At 31.5% G+C, this 23,611-nt stretch overlaps 1 protein-coding gene across 14 annotated transcripts in view; it reads left to right on the plus strand.

Annotated features, from left to right (window-relative positions):
* LOC124369196 (calcium-dependent secretion activator) overlaps window positions 1–23,611 on the plus strand; it is a 368,545-nt gene that overhangs the window by 94,373 nt on the left and 250,561 nt on the right. For 13 of the 14 annotated variants that reach the window (XM_046827016.1, XM_046827015.1, XM_046827022.1 and 10 more), the window contains exons 4-8: window positions 4,823–4,876; window positions 15,354–15,501; window positions 17,322–17,489; window positions 18,866–19,041; window positions 21,801–21,880. In XM_046827016.1, the coding sequence (XP_046682972.1) occupies window positions 4,823–4,876; window positions 15,354–15,501; window positions 17,322–17,489; window positions 18,866–19,041; window positions 21,801–21,880 (626 nt within the window). The remainder of the gene's footprint in view (window positions 1–4,822; window positions 4,877–15,353; window positions 15,502–17,321; window positions 17,490–18,865; window positions 19,042–21,800; window positions 21,881–23,611) is intronic. The other variant, XM_046827023.1, reaches the window with a different exon arrangement.

Consider the following 23,611-nt stretch of genomic DNA (forward strand, 5'->3'; position numbering starts at 1 on the left):
CCCCTGTTGATTTGTTTCTAGTAAAACTAAATTGTCTGTTTGATAGAATATTTTAAACTTTTAGAAAGTTTATCAATCTTTTCAAACAATTATCTCAAAGTTTTTATTGAAAGGGAATATAATGAAGATAGGCCAATAATATGAAAGCCTGTTTTTGGTTCTTTTTTGGTATTGGTATTCATTCTATTAAAATCTGTTTAGATTCAGTTAGAAGCCTTGTAGCTAATTTTGCATTTAAACTTCTTCAGAATTAAATTATCTACAAATTGATGTAGAATATATACCTGAAAAACTTTTGCAAAGTTTAATATATATATATACATAAAGAGTAAAATAAAACTACTTATTTTTGGGGTCAAATCTATTTTTGGATGTTTTATTAAATGCTTTACTCATAATAAACATAATTTTGTTCATCAAACCAAAATTTTAAAAAGCAATGAAAAAATGTATATATAAGTTGATTGTTCCTTAGTTTGAGTTAAAGCAACAAACTAAAACATACCAATTAGGCTTATAATATTATAAATTAACACCTTAAATTTATAATAAAGTTTAAGAATGTATATATTTCAATAAAGGTTGTTTAGAAAAATACTTTCTCCGCCAGGACTCGAACCATCTCTTTTGATGGGTTCAGAGATATAGAACAAATTTTATTGGTTGAATCTGTTCACTTTACATCACTCTTTACAATATAATACACGACGTCTATTATATATGTATATCATATGGTATATTATTTGTGAGCCACCATACATAGTAAATTGTTCATAGTAAAGTACAAAGTACTTGCTTCAAAAAGAGTAAACAAACTAAAATAAACCCTAAAAGACATGAATTTAATAATTTCCTGTCACAGAGTCAAACCAAAACCCTGAAGCCTATCCAGCTAAGGTCCCTCCAAGATGTGAAGAGTGCATGGAACAGTCATTGGCAATATGCTCTATTGTCTGAGAACTCGCTCCAAAATCACATAATGGATCGAGAGCCATTCAAGCATTGTATCTGCCTACTCCAGTTCAAAATTGGTTAAAAAGACCCCAAAAAAGGCTGTCATGTAATTGTCTGAAAGTGCTTTCCCTGTGATCCAAGCAAACTTTAATTAGTCTATTACTTATCACTGAATTTAGGAGCCTGAGAAGGAAAGGGCACGGAAGCATTTTGTAGAACTTATAAAAAGGGCCTTTCCTCTACACTATGTCATAAGCCGTTGTAAGATCTATAAATGGTGTTGACATTTGCATTGTTTTTTAAAAACCTCCTCAATGAGAGTAGTATGAGAGCAAGCACCTGGTCACAACAATTATGACCAAGCCTGAATCCAGCTTGATCGATAGGAATGCTAGCATTGAGGAAAGGTGAAATTTTTTATAAATCAGCCTTTCCAACAGCTTACAACACACACCTACAAGGGCTATAGGTCGATATTATCAGCTCACTTTGGATCTTAGTGTAGCTTCAAGTGAAATAAATTTATTGCACATGACATTTGTACAGATTGTTACAAAAGTAACCACAAACTGTTATCATAATATTTTACATCCTAATGTAATATTATATAAATAAAATGTGATCCAACATTGAAGACATGAATTAATTATTATATTAATTACATACCAACATCACATAACATAGAACAGTAAAAACATGATAAAATATTAATAAATATGAATGGTATTACTTAGTCACTAGGTAGAAGACGTTAATATTTTTACTACAAAATGAATCAAAGTAATTATTTCAACATTTTATCAATACTATAATTAGCTTTTTCAGGTAATAGCTTCTTAACATTTTTGTCATGTGTTGATTAAGGCGAATCTTTCAAAAAATTTGAATCTTACTATATATTAGTATACCTATGTACTAAGAACTTTTTTCAAACAAGGTTTAATACGGTTATAATCTTTAATTTATTTAAAGGTAGATGGAAGCTCACCCATAGTCAAGATGTTACTATAGAATGATAGAAGACAGCTTTTAACTTTATAGCCAAATTAGGAATTCCGGGAAGATTCCTTCTGAACCAACTGCCTATCCTGTTGACACAGCGGTGATAGCCTCGTCCAGCTCCACCATCGTAGTCTTGAAACATCCAGCTATGCTTGCAGGCTTCTCTTTACATTCTTTAACTTGTAGTTTACTATCTTATCAGGCCTTTGGCATGTCAACTTTGATAAAGTGACAACGTGCTTAGCTACTTTGCAGGAACTAGATTATAACATTGCTTTTTGGCTCAGAGGATAACCTGTCTAATGTGTGACCAATGAAGGTGTTTAAAATATTACTTTCATCTTACAGTTCATCATAAATTATATGCAAATCAACATAAAACCGTAACCAAAGAAATAATTGATTACTCTATTTCGTTGACTTCTACTTGAACTGTCAACATTGCGATCTAGCGGTTAAAAGTAGAACTACATAAAACTGTGTGTGTGTGTGTGTTGCATAAAACTTTAGATAGACCTTTTGTTTCATAACTAATATAGTGACGTATGTGTAGAAATAGGCTCATACCAAGGAAACAAAATGGTTTCATATTTCTAGGTTAAATGGTATAACTGATGTTAAAAATGCCAGTCAATTCTTGTGTTCTAGAAGTTTTTAGTAAAGCATCAGCGTACAGCATCTTCATTTCTTCAATCGGACCTAGGGCATCACTGGTTTTCATCATTGCATTATTTTTTTTCCCCTTCCTTAAAATTTAAATTATAGAAGGGAAAGCTAGCTCTGATCTAGCAGGCAAGGAAGATTTTACTTTCTTGTGTTTAGGATTGTGCAAACCCTTACACTAAGTGAGCTCCACCGGTATAAACCAGTCATAAATGAACCCTCTTGGAGCCTGGTCGTCCTGTCAGAGATAATAATTTGATAATGCATTTTACTACACTATAACATAATGACTATTTTGTCTATGGTAGGATGTATCTTAGTTCTAAGTACAAGACCAAAATTGGTTAAATGAGCTTTTCTATAAGCATTGTTCATGTAATTGTAGCATCAAAGCTATCAATGAAATGCGTAAAAAATATATTTGTAATGAGTTGTATTATTTTACTTTTTTTAGTGTAAGACAATTTAACTAATATAGTTCTTAGTATCATTTAATAATCCTAATAGCTTGTAAGATTTATAAAATACTAGCACACACACACACATATATATACATATATATATGTGTGTACGTAGGTGCACACGCATGTGTATGTGATTGAAGGATCAAATTCATGATCTGTAGAGGAAAAACATTCAAAATACAGTCCATACTTTGGTTCTTAGAGAATATAATTGGAATCTGAGAACATGTGGAAAAGGAAAAAATCTAAATAAAAAATAGTACATGATTCAACTGAATTCTTTCCTCCCTCGTACTAGTGAAACACAGCAAACTCACATGTTTCGTGACAAGTGATAGGGAGTGTCTGCCTATTCCAGTAAACCAGACAATACACACAACACAGAAGCAGCACTAATATGTTAAAATGTTACCTTAAAAACCTTTCTACTTGCTATGTGATCGTTCTTCAAGCAAGGAGGAACCTGAATGTATGTGTTGAGTGTGGTTGTTCTTATAATGCTTGGAGACCTTGTATAGTAGATTTTGAGTTTTAAGAACACTGATGGTGACAAAGTGGAAATTAATGATGTTCTTGTTATTGCCTGTGGGGCCAAAGATGTTTTCCTGTAATGAAGAAAGGAATTTCTTATTTTGAAGGGAAAAAAAGTTTTGAAAGTTATAAAACAAAGGGAAATTTTGGTTCATATACCTATTAATGCACTTGTAGATGATACATCCACACTGTGTTCTCAGATTCACCAATTTAAAATTTGCAACAATTAATTAATACAATGTCAAATATAATTGCAGTAGTATAGTTGGGATAAATTCTGAAATTATACTTGGGTATAAAAGTAAAGGAGTATGAAATACATAATTATCGTTTCCCATTCATGTCTGTTAAAATTATTTGTATACTTTCAAAACAAAATTGGTATTTTCACATATTTTAAAATAAATATAGCTCTGTAATAAGTCAGAATAACAATCCCTCCCCCTTTGATTTTACATAATATTTAAACTTATTTCACTGTGGGAATTTTCAGTCAGTGTCATTAGATGATCCAAATTATTTAGTTTACCATCATTATGAGCACAAAATAGCTGGTTTTGTGTACTTTTGTTGTTGCATCTAAGTATGGCTGATTTAATACTAAAAATGACTTGCACAGGTACATTGGGACCACTATATGAGGTTGGAACTGTGATGGGATGACTGATCTTCATGTCTGAAAATGTTGATTAGGTTTTTTGGTATAAAGGATTGCAGCTGTCTTCCATACAGAATAAAAATACCCATTAATACTCACTATTTTGTGCAAAAGACCGTTATTAGAATTCACTACTAGCATACTGTTACTTCTAGTTTATGGCTAACAATAAAAATGTCATTGTATGTAGTTAATTGTACCGTTAAAGTATAAAAATGAATATAAATGTATGAAGTTCTATTAATGTTAATAGTATGCATGTGTTCCCAATATACTTATTAAAAAAAATAATTTGAATAAGGGTAGAGACAATTAATGTTTAATTTTAGAAAATTTGTCCTCCTCTTTAAATCTGTCTCTGCGTGTGCAAATCACTATATACTGATGAGTAAATCAAAACTGAACTTTGTCAGAATTTAATTAAAAATTAAAACTAAAAGGATATTACTCGAATTAAATTATTATAAATGTGAGAAAAATGAAATTACTTCAAAATAAATGATGAAGTCAAAAGTTGTATTTTCTGTCATGATTTTTTGTTGTTCAGTATAAATTTGTCGGAGCGGACCCGCCTAAAGCAGTCTACGAATGCTCACCGCAGGTGATTCTGTGTTGGATGTCTGTTACAATGTCGTTGTCTGTGTTCTAATTGTCAAAGTGTCACTGTTGTGTTACTGTTGTGTTGTACCTGTGTCTTGCTTCTCATTCTCTTCTCCTCCTCTGCCTACATCTCCACCTTCACCTATATCTTGTCCTATCAAGCTCATTTCAGCCATTTTCTCAGCTGTGTCTAGTTTATATTCAATAAGCAAATGTTCCATAATGTGTGCAAAATATCAAAATGGTGGCATAGTGGTGGTCAGAAGTAATGTACTCTGGTTTGATTTTTTTAATACTGTAGATTTAAAGTTACTTCAAGGTGGAATCTCTGCTTAACGGTGAATAACTAGAATATATTAACTTTAATAGATCTGAATATGAACATTAATTTATAGGCCTAAATAATTGTGTAAATATAGCCATATATTAAAATATTAAACTGTATTGTGTGTCATTTATACAGTAAATTCTTAAAACACATTAAATACATTTTACACTCCACTTTTTGGCAATGTTATATGAAGTATGTGGATAAACCTAAAAGTATAAATAAAAATATATGTATTATAAGATTCTAAAATAGTAGTACAACTTCTGTTCTTGGTTTAAAGTTCAGTACTGAAAATGGGTATTTATATAGGGTAACAGAAGTACAGATATTTTCCCTTGTGAAAATTTCAGAAACTGGTATGAAACATTTTGAGGACTGGTATGTGCCCTTTTTTCGTGTGTCAAATGGTAAAACATAGGATTAAGCATGCGAGAAGGTAAAAAAAATAGAAACATGGTGATGATTTTGTGGAAGTATTGCTTATCAACATCCGAAGTTGTACATAAAAAATTTATATTTTAAACCCAAGACCATGAGGAGAAGAGGTACAAATGCCTCTTCACAGGGTGACACAAGAGTACAGTTATAGCAAATCATACACAAATCACAGCAGGAAATTCCATCACAGCATGGCTAAACTTGTAATAAGTGAACAAAATACAAGATGTGGTTGAGGGGGAAAGTGGACAGACACATTCAGACCTACTTACTATAGATCGCAAGGTCAACACATGTGTCTAAATTGTGTTGGATAAGATTTCTGAAATTAATTAATATAATTTTGATTATGTTTTCTAATTCATATTTTTTATGTTGGCAACTGAAGTGACCTAACTTAAACAGAAGATTGACTTTGCAATTTGCTAAATTTATGTGTGCAGAAGGTTCATTTAGTTTTCAATTTAAAATATTTTCTTCACAATGTATTATGTTGTCTGTATTCCACTCCATGTAATGCTTTTAATACCAACAATATTGAGCCATATTACACTTTTCTTACAGTCCTTTTCTTGTACTGTCTTTATATTTGTTTACTCTTACATCTAATAGTTTTGTAAGTATAATAATCTCCACACATAAAAGAGATATTAGACCAAAACCCTAGCTCCTTTCACCTCCATGCACCTGTGCGCGGCACAAGTTGGAGATATAGAGCCTGGCGTCTTTTAATTTTTTAATTTTAATTATTTTAATTTAATTTAATTTTTAATTATTTTAATTTTTTTCCTAATCTCTCTTTACCTTGTACATCTGTACATAACCCTACACATCTCTCTACCACCCCAAAGCACCCTTAGTGCTGAGGATCATCAGTTATTTGCCTTTTTTTTCCTAAATTTATTTCTTGCTTGATTATTTCAGCTATTCCATTCCTTTACTTAGATATCATAATCTATTTTTTCCTCTTTATGACTCTCTTGAAGACTGGCAATTTCCTCCATCCAGCATCGTAGCAGTAGTCTCCCTCTTGCAGTTTACACATCCTACATTATATTTGATACTCTCGACTTAACAATTTTCAGAATCATGCTCTTTACCACAGTGAGAGCCAGAGGCAGATCTGAAAATCTGTCACTCATGAGCTATCTTGATAGCGCCGCCATCCTTCTCCCACAACTGATGACCAACACATAACTTCCCCTAAACCTACCACTTTTCATTATGTAATAGTCAATGAGAAGAAATATCAAACACGCTAAAATGTGTTGCCACTTGAATCATCAGATTGTACACCATCTAGCAGTACAGAAAAGAAACAGATTAATGATAAATATATTACAGAAAATTATCAAACATGATGTTAAATTGATTAAGCTCTGAGAGTAATACATATTTAAATGTAATTAATAAAATGAGATCAGTAGTAAATATTCTAGATCTAAACTACTGATACAGTACTAAAAGATTCCAATTGATTAAAATCCTTAAAAAGTGAGTCAACATGGTAGTGCAATCTAAAATTTGCTGTACTGAACTGCTATTACCGCACAAAGTTTCTGCTAGGCAATCCCTATATAGATGTTTGATTTATTGTCTTTTAAAGTCAAAGTTGTCATTCGTTTCTATAAAACTACATGAGATGGTCCTGTACTGTTGAGTGTAAACAGTGCATTGTTGCCACCGTCCATGCATTGTTAAAAATAACTATGTTCCATTTACTTGATTATAATTGAAGTCTATTAATACATAAAATAACTAAATTAATTTATGAATCACTGTTTATTAGAAATAAATAAATAAACTATTACATCCTATCCAGTTAAAAGTTATGTATAAAAGTTAAATAAAAAGTGGAATACAATATAAGATGAAACAAAATGCAATTTTAACAATGTACCTGCATCTGCTAATTGATATTATATAATATTATATCACAAAACACAATATTATTTTAATTATTATGAACAATGAAAACACATAATTAAACATGTAGGCTATTATGATAGTCATATCAAATAGCAAGCATTCCAATACAGCACATCATCTTAATATATATGTTTATCTGCTTTAACATTCTACGTAACCTACCGCATTGCTTTAAAAAGAAAACAAATTTATTATTAAGGATATAAAAGTGTATTGTTACAAAATGATCAAAGCTTTTTTCTTCCCAACTGTGTATTGTAGACTACACAGCAGCGGTGCTGGTGGATGGCAGCCAGCACAACTGGCGACACATTAATCAATGACTCACAAATGTTATGCTGATCCAAGATTCTAGTGGCATATAATGTATTTTACCACAGCCACCTGAAGGATAATTATGAAACTGCAGCAAAAGCCCATTTTAATTCTAGCCTTTATGGCATGATACCTGCCATTTTTACAAATATTTCATTTGAATACATGTTATAAACTTTTTCATATTTGATTTTTTAGTTTGTGTATATTTCTTAACTTTCCCCCACAAAATTTGCCATCCCCACCCAAACCTGCCACTCTGGGCTTAGAGCCCTTTCAGCCCATATGTAAATCCAGCCCTAGTGAGAGCAACTGTATTTCGTCCTACTGCAGTGCTTTGTCATGTGTCCGAACTCACATCATTCACCATAATCATAGGTTTCTTCCTCACCAGCTAGGTCACTCTCAGTTTAGGATCTTTTAGCACTTCATTTTCAGCAAGTTCTCTATACCCTCTTCATCTTTTGCTTAAATTAGTACTCCAATCATGATACTGTTAATCCTCTTTACCTTCAATTATATTTCAAATGGTATCAACAGCCTCTTCAAGCTTTTCTCACATACTCATTTTCCTTACCCTCTGATCTGATAATAATCAATTTTGGCACAAGGAGCAGTCTCTTCATTCCTATCACTTTCAGGACTCTCGCCATCCTCTTATTTCCATTGTGGTTTTAGAGTAAAACACCCTTATCAGTGCCTTATTTTCTAGCGGCTTTCCTATCTCTTCTGAAAGCGTTCTCTTCATAACATCAACAAGCTCTTTCCTCTATACTTTCCTCGCTCCTTGACATGCTCTTTCTTCTCTGGCATTTATTCTCAGTATTTCCAACACATTTTCTTAAGATTCCATTAGAGGTATCGAAACCATTTTTCCAAGGGAGTCTTTCTCTAAAGTCTCTCATACTCCACACCCACCAATTCATCAGCCCCTACCTTTTTCCTCTCTACTTACGGACTTTCTCTCCCTGACCTCATCCTCTTCATTCTTTCAGCCTTGGACTCAGATTCTCCGAGGCTGCTCATAGAAGCAGAGAAATGTCCTCCTGGAAATCTTGACTTTGTTTCACATGATTCCTTTTCTAACCTCCTTTCCCTCATGTGCTGGTCCAGGAGTTTCTTCTCCAAAGCAATACTTTCTTCCTCTTCTTTCTTCTGCCATTCTATTTTAAAATAACAACAACCAACTTTCAAACTACACTTTTTCTGTGCCTGCCTAAAGTCTGAAATACAAAAAAAGATAAAAATCATACAGGGTTTTAAATCATACCCGGTTCATGGTAGCTTTCAGCCTATTGCTCTGGTGCCTTCCTGTAACCGTGACCCGTGGATTGAACCTCTTTAGACACCCCTTTACCCGTCTAACACAGTTGTGGAATGGCGTAATACCCATGGTTCCTCAGCTAGATTCTGGCAATTTTTATCCATTGTGTTTAGTGTGACGAAACTGCTTACTGACAATAGTCTGTGCTTAATTCAATTCCACTTCAACAGTAACCACCAAGCTCAGGTCCAGAGATTGCATACGAAGATTTGATACACATACATAAGGAATTGATAGGTGGGGAAACTACTTTGTTTTCATTTCCTACTCAGGGTGCTTCCTATTTTTGTTTACTTATCTATAATGGATTCAGAGTATTCATTCTTAAGGATCCTATTCAATATTGTTTCAGTCCATATTTCATTTCATCTGCCTAGAGCACAGACTCTTTACTATATCAAACAATGAATTTTGTTTCTGTTTCTTGTCTACTTCATAATGGGCTACAGATATTTGGTTTTAGTACAATTGTTCTGTTGTTAATCTTGAATTTGCCATGTTTTTTATTTATTAACTTCTCTCATCATCAACCTTATTTTCAAGGAACCAAATTTATTACTTATATCCAGATATCAATAGAGATCCATTCCTGAAAAGAATTTCTGATATAAGCTGCTGTTTCCAGTCTCTTAATCTTCTTGACTAACACTAATATAAGTATTATTTATTTGTCAGTGGTTTTAAGAACGTCAAGCTAAAAACATTGTTGTTAGTATTTTTAACCCTTTTTTAACTAACCTCCTATTGGAACCCTAACAAAAATTAGTGTGGCCGATGATCGATTCCTTTCTTTAGGGAAATTCTTCTATTGATTTCATGAAAAACTAGGTTGTATTTTTATAAAGTGTAAATTGACTCTCCCCTTCCAGACTAATACTCACACTGATAAATGAACAGTCTCACTGTTGACATGTTGTACATTTGTGCCACTGGATAATATGTCTGTGCTCAATGTTTAGGTAACTCTCAACTTAGCATTTCACTTCTATTTGACTAACCATTTGTGAGTGTTGTTTAATAGTACTTTGAAAACAAAATAAAAACACAGGGCTAGTACAAATGATGTTCATAATTATAAGTTTATGTAATTCAGGTTTTATTTATGATATAAATAATGATATTGGCTACAACGAACAAATAACTCAAAAGTTTCATCCTATGATATTCATTTATAAATGTTCAATATAAAACCTCTTGTGACACAATAAATATTAAGTCTATTATCGAACCCTTGCCATACTTTTATAAGAGTGTCTTGGTCAATTGCTTTAATGGCTGTTGTAATACATTGCTGGAGATCAGGTATGCTTTCATACCTGATCTCCACCTACTAGTACTAGTATATTAAAATAATAAACTTTATCCTTAAAAAATCCCTGTGAGGGGCTATTTTGATCTTGTAGCTCCATGGTATTGGTCTACTGATCTCGGGTTTTGATTACATTAGCCATAGCCGGTTGCTTAGAAATCTTAATTTTTTAGTTTAAGGATAGTGTACTGAACTAATAATATCTTATCTCAATAAGTAACTGCACAGTAGACATAGATGACTTTAGATCTATCAATGTCCTGTAAATGGAGGATGTGTCTTTCAGTCATTCTGTTTTGGGCCAGAATGGCCACTTTTATACACTCTATTAATTATGTCCCAGAGAGCGACAAAATCAATCAGATACATCCGCAAGCTATAACATTTAGAGCCAGCTGTACTGGTGCCATATTGATTTTGAAAGTGAGACATCTCCATAATGTTATGATCAAAACTAAGAGTGAAAAAGTGCATGAAGTTTAACATTGTTCTTATGGGGAGAAACTCAACATTGCTTTTAATACAGCCAGCTCTTAATGAGTGTACTGATTGTCAGATAGCATCAAAAAGAATTTTCAGAGGATTAATAACAAGTTACACTTGAGAGAGAGTACTTGGAAGCATTGTATTTTCTGCTTAGTAACTTATGAATCTCAGTGGGCTTTGGTAAGGCTGAGGAGTAGAGCGGTTAAAAAAAAGACAATATTTTTGTATTTGGGAATCCCATTACCAATAAAAAGATGTACTTTTATATCCTGAATGTAGGAAAAGTATTTGAAAGGTTCTAGATTGATATCTTTAATGTACACATATTCTTGGCCCTTTTTTAATATTTCATTAAATAATGGACACATTATGAGAGCTTATGGTGTTGAGATTCCTTATGGAGTTTACAATTGAGAAAGCACCTTATAAATAGCCATCTGACTATTCTAAAGTGTAAATCTAACATCTTCAATTTATAAATTTTCCTTTTTTATTAAGATTTCTACAAATATAAACGGAAAAGGCTTGATTTGTTCCCGTTGTGAGGGTTTTAATTCCTTGAGTGTATAAATAGAAAATTATGCTCGGCTCAATTAGCTTTTTATTTTATTTTAAACCTTTATGGTTACTAAATTGCTGTATTTGTAAAAATATATATTTTGAATACGCATTAACAAATATCCTAAAAACAATGGGAAATTCCGAAATTTACAATGTTACGTTTATAGTTTAGAATAATCAGATGGACGTCTGTTTAACCCTAGAAGTGTGTCCATGTTACCAAAGATAAAACGTCAGTCCATTTTTGACGTGTTGCAAGGGTTTTTTAAAAAATTCGTAAAAAAATACTTAATATCAAGAAAACATATATTGTTATATATCGTTTTTCTTCTCAGAAGTTGTACTGTTTGAAATAAGAATAAACGTTTTGATATTCTTTGCCTTAGTATATATTTTCATGAAAATAATGAGAAATTGCAAAAAGTTTTATATGAAAATTTCAAGTTTGGACCTCTGTAAGATATTGAAATATTACAGTAAGGTCAAAATGTTAAATGTATAAAATGTAGAGAATTTTATGCCAAATTAGAAAATATATTAAAAATTTCTATTAAACAAAAATTGTAATTTTGCCAATTTTTTTTTACAAAAGCGAAAATGTGCAAAAATCTACAAGGGTTTGGGTTTTTCATTTTTTTTACCTCCAAATGTGACTACATATTTATATGAAAAACAGTTTTCTATTGTAAATTATACATGCTATTTGAAAACACAAAAAGTAAACAACAACAAAATAAACTGTTATTTTATTACAAGCTTACAAAAAAGAAAACTTTTGAAAAATGAAAATGTTTTGTAACAAAATTTAGAAACAAGCTACAAATTCTTACTTATACTTTATGTTTATGTAATCTTTGAATATACCCTTAGTAAGTATGTTTGTTTGGCTAAAATAAAATATAAGATATGTTCAAATACTTTGAGAAGGAACTGAGTTATGACATTTTTTGTTAACAGTCTCACGTTGAAGAATTTACTCATAAAAAATAATCTGGTTTGCAATGTAAAAAAATATGAAAATATTTTTTTACTTGTTATATTATATTAGCACATAATGCTTGAAAGAAATACACTCAAAAATTATTTAAATTGAGTAAAAAATAAATGTTGTGTGTCAAATATTGTAAAACCTTGCATTGTAAAATTTTTGACAATATATAAACAATAGATATTATAGTTCAAAATAACATTGTTTTATAATGTTTTTGTCATTTCATATGCATTTATGCAGTAGAGTATTTGAACCTGAAAAAATAGAGACCTAAATTATGAAAATCGGAAAACAATAAGCTCGTGGTGAAATAAAATGGTCAACTATGGCCAACAGGGATGGGTTGGGTTGGTCTTGATGTGACGCCGTGATTCATCTCTTTTGTTTCGCACTGCCGGAAACCTACTGAACTAAATTTACCGCTGAAAGATTGTACCGGTAGATCGTTTCTTTCACTTTACTTTGTTTTTTTTATTTTATTTATTGACAATAAATAACTGTGTGAATGGTATTATACTAACCAGCATAAAATATGCTGGTTTACAACTTTAGAATTGTCCCTTTTTAGAATATTCATAGTAAATCAACTATTCATTCTAATGACTTTCTGTTTGCACTGGAAGAAAGAATATTTCATTCCGTGTCTATTGACATATGGCAGCACTGTTTGCAGGCAATACGTAACTTGCTGTGATTGGTTGAAAATTACGCATTTCTTTGACCCGGCCACCCGCGAAATTCAACTCAAATGATGACTTCCTCAGAAAACATTTCACCACGACCGTAATATTGATGTTAGAAAAAAAAAACGTTTATATGAAAATTGTAGAGTGGAATCTCACAATTTTAATGATACCAAAAACATGGTGATTGTTTAAAGATAAATAATTATTTTTAATGAAAAACTGAACCGACATACAATATGCTGGTTCCGCACAACACACATAAATTACAACCGACATAAAATATGCTGGTTCCACACTTCTAGGGTTAAAAAGGTATTTTCTCAATGTTAAACTGCACTGGGAATCTCAACACTTTGAGCTCTCATATGTCCGTTATTAAGTGAAATATCAAAAAAGGACATAGAATAAAAAGTCTAAAAATTACTTTTCCTATCCATAATAATAATAATAAAATACAGGTTGTTCCTTAAAAAAAGAAAAAGAAAGTTGACCACTATATTGGAAAATTGTGGCTGTTTAAAAAAGTTTGAAATACAATATTTTAAACGTCTATTAAAAGATGCAAAGGTTCCCCATTTAAAGTTTGGTCACAGATCTATAGTTTCCAAGATCACAATGGTAGCCCATTTAACAAAGACAACTTATGTACAAACTATCATGTTTTTTTTTTTTAAAGGGTCACATAGTTTTAAAAGATTGAGATAGGCAGTTTAGACAGTTAAATTCAATATGGGATTTGAGAATGTAACAAGTTCTTTGTTTGAAATTCATTATTATTGATGGCTTTGAAGGATAACAGGATTTTGGACATTAGCCTTAATTATATGCAACAGGAACTGTTAATCTTCATTTAAAGTACTGGTATCTGTATTCTTACTCAGGTATTTTTAATATTACACATACATGAAAAATAATGAATATATTGCTCTCTCAGCAATCCGGCTGATATGAGACCAGAGCACTGACTTATTACTGAAAACACAGGATTACTAGAAAATTAATTATAATAACACATTTAAGCACAGCAAACCTTTATTATTGTACAATATAAAAATTTGTGTAGTTCATGAAAACAAAGAGGCAATCACACCAAATCAGATTCTCCATTAAAATGTCTCCAGCAATATGGGGTTGCCTACTATCTTGTGTAAAACCCCAAGAATATTAGGTCATTTTCAGCTTCAGGGAACTCACCAACTTTTATTTGTTTGTCATGCATTGAAGATAATTTTGAGTAATTAACAATAATACACATTCTTTAATGCAATTTGATGTAATGTTAAATGTAAAGAATTGATTGTCTAAGTATATAAAGGGTCTAAAGAATCGTATGTCCAATATGAAATAAATAAATACTCTTTAAGACAGATAAAAAATGGGAAATGTTTAGAAAAAATATCCTGTAGTATGTTGTCTTTCTATATATTTTAGTATTTTTCTTTCTCAGCCATCAATTGTGGTGTTCTTATTACCTTTTGTAGGTAGTGAAGAAATATTTTCATAACATATAATTACATATCTGGTGAATGTAAACGATTTTATTTTTGAAGTCAAACTATATAAACTGCACTAAATAATGGGCAACTGTATTTAAATTTAATTATAGGGGTGCTCAACTTTACAGTAAGACTAAAGTTTGACAGGTGAGGATTAGTGATCTCTGCTTAATGAATGGACAACTTATTTTACTATATATGCGCTTCTTTCATGTTGCTCTGTGGTGTCCGTGGTTTTAAGTATTGTAAATTAAAGCATAACAAACCTAAGTAATGATGAGGAACTCGAGTTTAAGCACCTTTTCAAATAATAAAACATTTACTTGGAAATTTTTACCAATAACAAACAGTATATAAAATAAAATATAACTTTTATATAACATTTATATCAGTAATGCAAGGGCAAACTTAGGATTGGCTTATGGGTATTATACACAAAATAAAATTCTGTTTCATGATGTTGTCAGAGCTCTTCTTTAGTAAATTCATGTTTCTCATGATTGTGTGTATTGAATTACTAGTTTGTGTTTATTTTTGTGTCCGATATGATAATGTGTTATAAACATCCACAAGAAACTCTGCAAAGTGTGCTGAAGTAGACTGTGATTGCAGGTCTTTGTCGCCATCCAGTGCGGTGTCAGCCGAGACTGTCAGCTTGGGTGGGAACGCAGGACCTGGTGCGCCTCGTGCCAACTCTCTGCCTCGCCCCACCAGTCCCAGTCCCTCCCTGTCCAGCGAACGGGCCGAAGCTGAGCTTCAGGTATATACTACATCTTTAGTTCAAATTGTAACAAACAACATACAATGTTCTTAGTTCTTAGGCTTACTCAGTCGGTAATATATTATAGTCATGAGATACACTAAGACAACTATGGTTCATAAAATGAATACTACACATTCATTCAATAACACTTTTCTGATTTTTACAAATATTGTTATCGATTGCTGTAAGATTCAAACATTTCAGTTGTTATCTGTCCACTATTGGAAATGGTTTGGATATAATCTTAACAACAATTTGGAGAATATAATTAATTATTTTATTTTTAATACAACTGTGTCTTGTGGAGTGTCCAGTGTAGTCCCAAGGTTGAAGCTTGTGTTATATATCATGTCACTGATATGATAGATGCTCTATTCTTGATCTCTGTCATCATGTGTTTCTGTTTTATTCTTATACAAAACATAATACCACTTGTAACCACTGTACTATTGTTACCCACCTGCCACTCACTGCTTTTATAGAAACAATGGTTAGAGTGACATAACAGTGAAAATCCAGTTCTCACCAGAAATCACCAGTATATGTAGCAGTAATGGCTAGGTGTTACGATACAGAGCCTGTACTTCCAGTGAATCATGTACCTCTGATCACAAGGTAGATTAATTTTGTAAAGAGCACATGAAGATCTGTAGTTGATGAAAAAATGAATTAGTAGCTTAAGAACACTATTCAATCAAAGTTAAAAATTATTACTCTAACAAGAACAAAAAATGACACATAATATAAAAGGAAAAGAATGAACAATACAATATCGAAAAAAAAACAAATTCAACTTTGGAATAAGAAATTTGTAAATCCCAAAAATTATAGTAAACAATAACCAGTGTGTGCATCGCCTATCATTGTATCGGTTATATAATAACAATAACTGTGTTTTAATATTTATGATTTAGGTAACACACTGCTTATAGTCAGTGTTGTGATCTCCTGCCCTTCACTGCCAAGCAGCAAGTGCGACAGCCATTTGGAAAACAAGTTGCTGTATTGCACCACTTCTGGCAGTGTTAAAGTGAAGCTTGTTACACATTTCTAAGTATTCTTTACTGGTGTTGAAAATAGTCTCTGTAATCAACTCTCCCACTGACTGTGAAGTTTAAAAAGTCATTAGATTTATTTTGACAAAAAAATATGACTGGTGAAAATTCATTGTGCATTTTTTATGTGTATGGAGAAGATATTATGAGCTATACTGCAATTAAAAAATGTTGCCAATTGTTTCATGAAGGACAAACTAATGCTCATGACAAAAGCGAGGTGGTCGACCTATGTGTGGTTACCAATGACCTAATCAAAAAAATCACTCATATGGTTAGAAAAACTTAAAGGTTCACAATTCCAGATCTTTCACACCATTTTCTGCAGCTATTAAGAACTCTAGTGTATTAAATTGTTACTAATTGAAACTTGGATATCATAAATTTTGTCAAACTTTTTGCCGATAAAGTGAGAACAAAGAGAATAGGATGAGCTCTACGTTTCTTATCAGGTACTATAAAGAAGGTGACATTGGTTTTCTACATGGTTTTCTTATATCAATGTTGGACAAAAAAACAATCAATGAAGTGCTGCTGTGCACAAGTTGCAGAATTTTATTCAATAGAAATTGAAAATCTTCTATCTAGATATGATAAGAGCTGAAATGTAAATGGTAGTTATATTGCATGACAGTTGTTCATTCAAATATTTACAAAAATAACTTCAAAAGTTACGTGTATGTTTTATTTTTTAATTTTGTAATACACAATCTATACTATTCATAAAGCCAAGTTTGCTGTAACATTCAGTGACATTTTCAGGATAAACAAGAACGGGAGGAAGAAGAAAGAAAGCGTCGAATCCAACTGTATGTGTTCATTTCTCGTTGTGTCGCTTATCCATTCAATGGAAAGCAGCCAACAGACATGACGAGACGTCAGTCTAAAATTACTAAACAACAGCTTGAACTAATTCAAGGAAGATTTCAGGTTAGTTTTTATGTATGTTTTATGTTAACATTCAGTTGAGTTTTAGTTAGACTTCATAGAAATCTGCCTATTAAAATCGCCTTCATGACATAATTTCCTGGAGATGTTTTGGATATTCTCTGATCATAACCTCCAGAATAAAAAACTAACATAATCTGGAAATGTATATGTATGTATGGACTTATGCAATAACGCAAGCTTGTGAAGATGATAGCTTCTGTAATTTTTAAAATATTCAGGATAATTGTTAAAAATAAACTGCAGTACTTGGGTGAGTTCATTAGTCAGTCTTACCAATGAAAAGTTTCAAGATGGCAACCATTCACATTTGAGCAACATAGATCCAAACTGATACATTTTTTATGTATATTACGTAATTATAAATAATTTTTATTCTTTCACTTTTTCGATATCTATTAAGGTTTCATTATGGCTGTCATTTAAAATTTGGAAAAGGAATGGTTATCTATAAGTTATTACGCATTATAGCACAAAATAAAAATGTGTTTTAGAGTTCTCAGGTCATATATAATAATGTTTGTTCCTACATGTTTTTTGATATCATGTATGGTTTCCAGATAGCAGGGGTACAGAGTTTTAACTAGTATAAAAATATTGCATGAATTATTGTGAACATGATAACCATCATAGTTCTTAATAGATACAGAATAAAATTTGCTCAGAGACAGTATTTTGGATGAGTTCGTTAGCCAGTACTAACCAGTAAAGTGTCAAGATTACAGTCATTCTTAATTGGGCAAAAGTTTTGTGTAGAGGGATCAAATTGACCTTTTTCATATAATTTTTGAGTAATTCCAAGCAACATTATTCCTACTTATTTTTTTATAACTTTTCATTTTTCAAGATGGTGGCCGTTTAATATTATAGAAGTATACAATTGAACTGTTATAAGTGAATATGTTTATAAACGTAATATTGTATTGATTGTAACTAAATCAAATCCATGACTTTACAAAAAAATGTTTATAATAAAAATTTTTGTTTAGTAAGATGGACTTTATAAATGTTTGATGGTGTTACGATTATATTAACATGACAACATTGCAGGTTATTATCCCATCAGTGTTGTGCAAATTAAACATCTTAACTAATAATGCATCTTCAGTTTGACATTTTGAGATGACAGCCTCATCTCTGTGAAATCTACCTTTATTCCGACTCAGCAGGAAGCGATATTTAATTTAATCTAAGCTTCTCTAGTTGTTATTCTATATTAAATATATTCACAACTCTCACTAACTGTTTGGAATATATAAACAGGAAATATATATATATATATATATATATATATATATATATATATATATATATATAAAAGAGTACAATTGTCATTATAAATAAAATTATTGTTTCAGAGTTTTCTAAAAGGTGATACCCAAATAATGGCCGACGAAGCCTTCCAGAATGCAGTTCAAAGCTACTTTGAAGTTTTCTTACGTTCAGACCGTGTTTTAAAAATTGTTCAGTCAGGTGCCTGTTCTCAACATGACTTTAGAGAAGTGTTCAGAAACAATATTGAAAAAAGAGTCCGGTAAGTACACCTATTGTTTTGTAATATTTAAATAATATTTGTTACAAGAGATAAAATATGTACATACAGTAAAATCTCCCTTAAAACATAGGCTAATGAGAAGTAGTTCCATATAGTTCCAACAGTAGAAGTCTAGCCTCTTAGGAATATACAGTTCAGAATTGAAAACCTTTGAGAACCTTTTTACTAAGGCATTCCAACCAAAACATGTTTACAGTTTATTTTGTTATATTTATTTATATTATTAGTTAGTTTTTAACACATAATTTTAAAGCTAATAAGCCACGTTCAACTTTAATTATATAGATAATCTCTGATCAATTTAACCTAACCTTAGAATGTATCTAATTCATACTCAGTAGTTTAGTTTCCTAATCAGTTAATGTAAAAATGCAATAATCTAATAATAATGAGAAAAAAATAGAACAACATAGCAACATTTTCATGTGAAACAAGGGTTTAAAAATAATTTTTAAACAGTCGTCAAGGATATATGAAGATACTCTGGTCACAAAATATGAATTGCTCAAGTCTATCTATTTTTTTCTGCTTACAGAGAATAATAAATAAACTAAGAATAGCTTAGATCTGTTGAGAGAGGGATAAAGTTTTTAAGGGCACAAATTAATTCCCAAAAAACTAAATAATGTCCCATAGCAAGGATAACAACTCTTTTCATGAAAGTTTAATGTGTTTTCTTTCGTGCTCAAAGTCTTTGAGGAGTAAACTCATCATATTTGCTAGTTTACTCTCTAACTTTCACAGCATTAAGTAATATAGTATCTTATAAAATTTATATTTAATTTGGAGTTCAATTGATAACAAGTTAATCCTCTGGAGACCAGCCGATGAAATTCTTTCAAGACAAGGCTATAGCTGGATATATTATTTAGGGTTAAAGCTAAGCTCAGTTAGAACATCACTCTTCCAAGTTAGCTCTGACCAAATAACTATGGATTTTTAGATACAGCTGTAATTTTTTTCAGTCTTATATTTCACAGTTTTCTCACCACTATTTTAAAATGGGAAAAGATGATTACATTTTTTCCACCAAGGCGTTTATTTTTACCAAGGTATTTGTAATTGTTTAAAATATTATATATGTTTGCATTTGAAAAATTCGACAATCAATTCCTATTTCTATAGATTTTGGCACACTCTGTACTTAAAAATTCATGAAAATATAATTACTTTTCTCGAATGTTGATTTAGTAGGGAAATTGTTTACCTCACTTTTCATACTCCATTCTCTCACAATCAATTTGAGACACTTTATTTGAAACACCCTGTACAGAGTGTCACAATAAATAATAATACAGTAGTAGTAAACAAATATGACAGTAATTCATCACCTTAACTCTTGAAAATCTATTACATTATTATGTACAATATTAAGAAAACAATGTGTATTTGTAAATATTATCCCTCTATATTTTTCTATAGCAAACAATCAATTCAAATAAAAATCATCAGTAAATTATGTGAATGTTTAAATGTTGAATTATAACTATAAATTTGTTTGGTATTTGGTACTAATTACTCAGAATAATACAGGGTTGTCATAAAAGAATGGTGCGGTTTCGAACATGGTTCAAAGAAAACCTGAATTACTTACAGTTAATGTTGTTTATTCATCTAATTTGTTGTCTCAAACAGTTTTTTTACATAATTAATACATTTAAATATGTGTGCTCTTAGTTGCTCCACAGATGTCCAATCGATACTCAACTTCTCTCCAAACGTTCGTTAACATTTCTTTGGTTACGGTTTCAATGCTTTTGATGTACCCCCACAAGAAAAATACACAAGGTGTCAGGTCTGGACTCCTTGCTGTCCTATCCATCAATCTCCAAATCTTTCGTTCAAAGTGTTTAAATTCCTGCAGTATCTGGATTTTATAAGCATGTAATTTGGGTTTTATGTAAAACTTTGTGAGCTGTTGTTTTTGGAATACCTAATTCAGTGCATCGATGAGAGATGGACTTCCCATGACTTCTAATTGCTAAATGTTTAATTAGTTTAACCGTTCCGTCTGGTACACCTGGTCTGCCGGTTGATTTCTGTTTCTTAATTGACCCAGTTTCTTCGAATTGTTTAAAGCAACGTGTTATGTTATTTTTGTGTGGTGGATCTCTTCCAAATTCATGTCAGAGCGCACGTTGAACTAAAATTATGGATTTTAATTCAGCCAACAATAAAACACACTTTGCTTTATCTTTATCTGAGAACATAATAACACTCACAAAACTCACCACATCAGCAATACAAGAACTGATTATGAGGTTAGAACAGCTCATAAACAAACTTTTTGGTTGGAGGCCTTCAGAGATACCAATATAACATCTATAAATTTCCCTATTATCTTCCTACGAATTACTGAAACTGCACCATTCTTTTATGATAACCCTGTATGTTCACAGAACAACAATGTATACCAGGGATGTATGATGCCAAAACATAATAAATCATTGTTTTAACATAATAAACATACAAATATAGAAATACAGTTATATTTTTATAAGTAAAAGAAAACAACATACTTTATCATAGTAATTAATTTTTATATGGAAGATTTCTCTTTTAACAAATTATCTGAGTAAAACTTATGAAAAACAAGGAATTAAAGGTTCATAAGAAAGTCTGTGTGTAGCTTAAGATGAACACATTTCCTCCTTTTATTTATATCTCTGGATGAGAACTGTCTGCAGTTGTACAATACAATAGCTTATTTTAATACACAATAATGTTTTTGGTTTCAGATCGTTACCTGAGATTGATGGACTGAGTAAAGAAACTGTCCTGGCCTCCTGGATGGCAAAGTTCGACTGTATATTTAAAGGTATTATTTTTCATGTATTTATAGATGACTTATAATTAACAATGAGTTTTTCTGATATCACAAATACAATCAACATATATAGCTATTCTTGTACCAATGATAGAAGTGGTGTGCTTAAGCACTTCCCAGTTGTATGTATGATTTTGAAAATAAGGAAAATCCGAATATCACATTCTCAACTGCATGCATGGACTGTCCTTTTCTGGAATTTTTGGAGTGAGATTGCATTCAGTGTATTTAAAACAGAAACCTTTCAACAAGAATATTAAGAATAATCAGAATGTGTCATTTGGATGTCTAGTTTTGAGCTGGTTGCCATATCTCAGAGTAGGCAGTAAATACAATCAACAGATATAGCTATTTGTGTATAAATTGTAGAAGTGGTGTGCATCAAATGGTATTATTCTTATACAGTAAAAAGGTTACGGATTATCTGATGTTGGTTACTCTTCAGCTCAGGAGCAGTTGTCTGACACTAAAGAAGGATACTGTAGACAGTAAAGTGGTTACGGCTTATCTGATGTCGGTTACTCTTCAGCACAGGAGCAGTTATTTGATGCTGAAGAAGTATGCTGTAAGCCTGATGTATTTTTTAAAAGAGATCTTTGTATCATGCCACTAAAGTGGTACATAGTGGTCTCTCAGGTGTTTATGGTGTCAAACTGACCATGTTAATAATTAATCATGTAGCTTGTAAAGTTGGCTCTGGGCAAGCAACGTTGTCATCTCAATGTGAAAAATCATTTAGTATAGGATTTGATATTTTCAGAGTCCATAGTTCTTGGTGTGTTTAGCCTTAATGTCTTGTCTCTTTAGTAAAATCAGCCATATAAAGCTATATGTATGTTCTGTATGTTCTCTGAGGTAGCCATATACATTTTGGTAGTGTGAATTTTAAGGATCTTAACTCTGACCAGTAATAATTATAATAATCAGCTAATTGAAACATAAGCTACCTGTAATTATATAGGAACTCATTACATTACTAGGGAGGCATTTGAAGTCTTTTAGTTACTGGTAAAATAGGACATTGAGAAAAAAAACATATGGAGTTGTCATATGGGTTAGGTAAAATTATTGGCTTATAAAGATGTAAATGTGTGTACTTGTTAAATTGTCCATCATGCAATGACCTCTGTTATATAATTTGTCATGTAATGGGTTTGTGAGTTGTGGTTACGTAATACAATGAACTGATCAGGTCACTGACCAGTATGAGGAGCCAATGTAAAGGTCATGCAGGAAGGGCCAATGAAATGTTGAAATAAGAACGTCATGAAATATAAAAGACTTATGTATTATGAGATTAATCTGAGATAAATTGAACTAGCCATTTATCAACACACAAGCAGAATACCTGGCCTGTTAACATCAACTTTGTGTTTTACCATAAAAGTTTGTGATTTTATTTTATTAAACAAATATTTTGATATAACATGAATTGTCAACAAGTATAGCCTGTTAAATGTTCATATATACTAGTAAATCTTAAGAGGATCTTTGAGAAGTAAGCTGAAAGATACAGCTTTACCTTTGTGAGGAGTTAAAAATGTAGCATACCAATGTTACCAGACAATTTACCAATGTTATTGTTCCATTGTTTATGGGTAATAGGTATTTTATGGGATTGCAGCATTTTGTTGTCTCCAAGTAAGTTCAAAGTAGTGTTTATGTTAGGATGTTTGGGTGTTTAGGGTTTGAGTTGGAGTAGTTTAAGTGAGTTTGGCTTGA

Source organism: Homalodisca vitripennis, chromosome X, assembly GCF_021130785.1.
Source record: "Homalodisca vitripennis isolate AUS2020 chromosome X, UT_GWSS_2.1, whole genome shotgun sequence".
Taxonomy (NCBI): Eukaryota; Metazoa; Arthropoda; class Insecta; order Hemiptera; family Cicadellidae; genus Homalodisca; species Homalodisca vitripennis.